This window comes from Sciurus vulgaris (genome assembly GCF_902686455.1).
Source record: "Sciurus vulgaris genome assembly, chromosome: 5".
Lineage (NCBI taxonomy): Eukaryota > Metazoa > Chordata > Mammalia > Rodentia > Sciuridae > Sciurus > Sciurus vulgaris.
The window spans coordinates 52,282,924-52,288,276 of NC_136465.1; the positions used below are offsets into that span (position 1 = coordinate 52,282,924).

Sequence of the window (5,353 nt, forward strand, 5' to 3'; positions counted from 1 at the left end):
GTCACCCGAATCCAAGCGGCCGCGCTCCTCTTCCTCCTCCTAGTCCTCAGGGCAGGCCCCGGTGTTCAGAAGCGTCGTTCTGATTCCAAACAGCTCGCCGCGCAGCTTCTCCTCTGGCAACTGCCTGTAGCTCTGGTGCAGTCTCTCCGAATCCAAGCGGCCACGCTCCTCTCCTCCTCCTCAGGGCAGGCCCCGGTGTTCTGAGTCCACACAGTTCTCCTCGCCACTCTTCCCCTGGGCAGCCGCCGGAGCCCCAGTGGTTGCTCCGAGTCCCAGCGCTGTGCCCAGCGGCCTCCTTTACGGCGCTCCCAGCTGTCCGAGTTCACTGCTCCAGCGGGGGGAGGGGCGTCTCGCCGGCAGTTCTACTTCACAAAGTTTCCTGCGTTCCGGGACCCCCGTCCCATCCGGGATGCCCCCCCAGGGGGTGAGAGTCACCCGGATGCTTTGAGTTGGTCCCAAGCGTCTCAATATCTCCTCTTTTGAATCCTGAGTCCTGGAGCAACATGAAATGCAGCCACCCTCTAGGCCGCCATCTTGAAACCCCTTTTTTTCATTTTAAATACCTCATTCATGTTTTTTGTGGTTTCATAACTCTGTTTTTTAAATCACCAAATAATATTGCATTATGTGGATGTACCACCTCTATTCATTCACCTGTTGAAAGACATCTTTGTTGTTTTTAGCTCTTCACAATTATGAATAAATTTATAAAACATTCATGTTTGTAAGAAATTGCCAAAATATCTTTCAAAGTGGCTGTACCATTTTGCATTCTCACCAGCAATGAGTGTTCTCATTGCTCTGCATCCTTGTTAGTATTTGATCTGGTCAGTTTATGGATTTTAGTAGTTATGTAGTACTATCTCATTATGATTTTAATTTGCATTTCCCTAATGACAAATGATGTTGAGCATCTTTTCATATGCTTCTCTTTGGTGAGGTTTCTGTTAGACATTTTAGCTGTTATTTGAACTGTTTATTATTGTTTAGTTTTAAGAGTTCTTTGCATATTTTGAATATGATTCCTTTATCAGATATATACTCCCCCCATTTGTGAATTTTCTTTTCACCTTTTAATTCTCTTAACAGTATCTTCCATAGAACAGAATTTTAAATTTTAATAATGTCCGACTTAACAGTTTTTTTTTTTTTTTTTTTTTTTTTTTTTTTTTTTTATGTTTTGGATCATACTTTTGTTGTTGTACTTTAAATTCATCTCCAAACCCATGGTCACCTAGACTTCTCCATGTTTTGTCCCATGTGCTTTTTGGTTTTGTGTTGTAAGTCTATAATTCATTTTGAGTTAGTTGTTGTGATATGTGTGAGGTCACTTTTTCACATAAATATGCCCAATTGATAAGAGAACATATATTGAAAAGATTTTCTTTTGTCCACAAAATTGTCTTTTTTTTTTTTCTGAGTTATGTTCTTTTGTTAAAGATTGACTGACTCTATTTTTGTGGGCCTATTTCTGGTAGTCTATTCTTTTCCGTTAATTTATATGTCTGCTTGTTCACCAACACCACATTGTCCTGATTTACAGTGATTTAAAGTAAGTCTTGAAATTGGGTAATGTTAGTCTTTCAATTTTTTTCCTTGGTATTGTGTTGGACCTTTTACCTTTCTGCATAATTTTAGGATGCTTGTCAATATCTACAAAATAAATTGCTGGGATTTTGATTAGGGTTGCACTGAATCTATCAAGTTGGGAAGAATTAACATCTTAACAGTATTGAGTCTTCTAATCAATGAATGTAAAATTTATTGGTCTTTGATCTTGTTCACCAGAAGTTTCTAAGTTTGTAGTTTTATATACATTTCACATACATATTAATTTGTCTATCTGTCTATCATCTATCTACCTATCCATTCATCCATCCATTCATTTAATTTTTTGTGTCATTATATGATATTATACTTTTAATCAAATTCTCATTGTTCACTGCCCATATATAGGAAAGCAATAGATTTTTGTATATTAACTTTATATCTTAAGACCTTGCTAGAATCACTCATTGGTTCCAGATTTTTAAAAAAATATATTAAAATTTTTTTTATGCATACACAAGTACATTGTTTGTTAATAAGTGCAGTTGTATTTCTTTCTTCTGGGTAACTTAATCTTTTATTTCCTTTTCTTCTTATTGCATATTATGGTTTGGATGTGAGATGTCCCTCAAAAGCTCATGTGTGAGACAGTGCAGGAAGCCTTAGAGGTGAAATGATTGAGTTATGAGAGCCTTAACCCAATCAGTGAATTAATCCCCTGATAGGGATTAACCTTGTGGTAACTAAAGGCAGGTAGGTTGTGGTTGGAAGAGGTAGGCATTGGGGTGGTGCCTTTGGGGGTATATATTTTGTACCTGGTGAGTGGAATCTCTCTCTCAGCTTTCTGATCATCATGTGAGCTGCTTCCTTTCTGCCACACTCTTCTGCCATGATGTCCTGCCTTACCTCAAGCCCAGTGGATGGAGCAGGCTGTCTATGGAATGAGACCTCTGAAACCATGAGCTCCAAATCAACTTTTTCTCCTCTAATTGTTCTTGTCAGGTCTTTAATCACAGCATGAAAAAAGCTAAAACATTACATTAACTAAGACTTCCAGCACAGTCTGAATAGGAGTGATAAGAAGTTATATTCTTACCCTGTTATTGATACTTAGAAGGAAAGTGTCTAGTTCTCACAATTAAGTATCCTTTCCCCCACATTCTTGCCAACATTTATTGTTACTTTTATCCTTGATAGTTGCCATTCTGACTGGAGTGAGATGAAATCTCAGTGTAGTTTTAATTTGCATTTCTCTAATTACTAGAGATGTTAAACACTTTTTCATAAGTTCTGCTCAGTTCCTTTGCCCATCTATTGATTGGGTTATTTGTTTTTTTGGTGTTAAGTTTCTTGAGTTCTTTGTATCTTGGAAATCAATGTCCTATCGAGGTGCTGGTGGTAAAAATTTCCTCCCTTCTGTGGGCTCTCTCTTCATGCTCTTGATTGTTTCCTTTGCTGTGAAGAAACTTTTAGCTTAATGTCATCCCATTTATTGATTTTTAAATTTTATTTCTGCATTTTACTGTGTCTTGTTAAGGAAGTGTTGGATCTATATTTTCTTCTAGTATGTGCAGGGTTTCTGGTCTAATTCTTCATTCTTTAATCCACTTTGAGTTGATTTTTGTGCAGGGTGAGAGATAGGGACTAATTTTTGTTTTAGTCAGTTTTTTTTGCTACTGACCTGAACAGAACAACTTTAGAAGGTTCATGGTTTCAGAGGTCTCAGTCTATTGACTGCTGGCTCCATTCCTCAGAGCTTGAGGTGAGGCTGAACAACATGGTGGAAGAATATGGTGTAGGAAAGCAGCTCACATGATAATCAGGAAACAGAGACAGAGACTCCACTTGCCAGATACAAAATATATACCCCCTAATCACACCCCCCAATGCCCCACCTCCTTCAGCCACACCCCACCTGCCTCCAGTTACCACTCAATTAATCTCATCAAGTGATTATTTCACTATTTGGGTTAAGGTCCTCATAACCCAATAATTTCTTCTCTGAACCTTCTTGCATTGTGTCGTATGTGAGCTTTTGGGGGACACCTCACATATAAAATGTAACAACTTTCATTCTATTGCATATGAATTTCCAGTTTTCCCAGCACCATTTGTTGAAGAAGCTACCTTTTATTCAGTGCATGTTTTTGTTTATGTGGGTTTGTCTCTGTGTTTTCTATTCTATTCCATTGGTCTTTTTGCCAGTTTTTGTGCCAATACTATGCTGTTTTTGTTACTATGGCTCTGTAGTATAACTTAATGTGTGGGATTGTGATGCCTCCTGCTTCACTTTTCTTGCTAAGGATTGCCTTGGCTATTCTGGACCTCTTATTTATCCAGATGAATTTCACAACAGCCTTTTCTATTTCTATGAAGAACATCATTGGAATTTTGATGGGAATTGAATTGAATCTGTATAGCACTTCAGGTAGTACGGCCATTTTGACAAAGTTGATTTTGCCTGTTCAAGAACATGAGAGGGATAAACCAGTTCACGCCGGAGCCCAGGGAAGGAAGCTTCTCTGTCGGATCCGGCCGCTCTGTGGGACTCTGAGGAAAAGCTCCCACCAGGTAGAGCGCGGCTGCCACCATGGGTAAAGGAGACCCCAACAAGCCGAGGGGCAAAATGTCCTCGTACGCCTTCTTCGTGCAGACCTGCCGGGAAGAGCACAAGAAGAAACACCCGGACTCCTCCGTCAACTTCGCCGAATTCTCCAAGAAATGCTCGGAGAGATGGAAGACCATGTCTGCAAAGGAAAAGTCGAAGTTTGAAGATATGGCAAAAAGTGACAAAGCTCGCTATGACAGGGAGATGAAAAAGTACGTTCCTCCCAAAGGTGATAAGAAAGGAAAGAAGAAAGATCCCAATGCTCCTAAGAGACCACCATCTGCCTTCTTCCTGTTTTGCTCTGAACATCGCCCAAAGATCAAAAGTGAACACCCAGGCCTGTCCATTGGGGATACTGCAAAAAAACTGGGTGAAATGTGGTCTGAGCAGTCAGCCAAAGATAAACAGCCATATGAACAGAAAGCAGCTAAGCTAAAGGAGAAATATGAAAAGGATATTGCTGCATACCGTGCTAAGGGCAAAAGTGAAGCAGGAAAAAAGGGTCCTGGCAGGCCAACAGGCTCAAAGAAGAAGAGTGAACCAGAAGATGAAGAGGAAGAAGAGGAGGAAGAGGAGGATGAAGATGATGAGGAAGAGGAGGAGGATGAAGAATAAATGGCTGTCCTGTAATGATGTGTGTGGAGTGTGTGTGTGTGCTCAGGCAACTGTTTTGCTAAGAATATGAATTCAAGTGCAGCTCAACATTAGCTTCAGTATAAAAACTGTACAGATTTTTGTATAGTTGATAAGATTCTTTGTAGAGAAAATACTTTTTTAAAAATGCAGATTGTAGCTTTTTGAAGGGCTACTACATACAGTTAGATTTTAAAGCTTCTGATGTTGAATGTTCCTAAATATTTAATGGTTTCTTTAATTTCTTGTGTATGGTAGCACAGCAAACTGGTAGGTATTAGTATCAGTAGTAAATTTTGGGTTTTTTAGGGATGTTGCATTTTGTGTTTTTTTAAAAAAAATTTGTAATAAAATTATGTATATTAAAAAAAAAAAAAAAAAAAAAAAAGAACATGAGAGGTCTTTCCATCTTCCAAGGTCTTCCTCAAATTTTTTCTTTAGTGTTCTATAGAACACTAAATTTTTCTTCATAGAGATCCTTCACCTTTTTGTTAGATTGATTCCTAAGCATTTTTTGGAGACTATTGTGAACGGGATGGTTTTCTTAATTTCCCTTTCAGTTGA

General features: G+C 38.9%; 1 protein-coding gene across 1 annotated transcript; it reads left to right on the forward strand.

Annotated features, from left to right (window-relative positions):
* The first annotated feature begins 4,032 nt into the window (after positions 1-4,032).
* LOC306662048 (high mobility group protein B2-like) lies at positions 4,033-5,101 on the forward strand. Its single transcript, XM_079141529.1, has one exon. It carries the CDS (start codon positions 4,139-4,141, stop codon positions 4,769-4,771), a length of 633 nt encoding a protein of 210 aa, XP_078997655.1. The 5' UTR covers positions 4,033-4,138; the 3' UTR covers positions 4,772-5,101.
* The last annotated feature ends 252 nt before the right edge of the window (positions 5,102-5,353 follow it).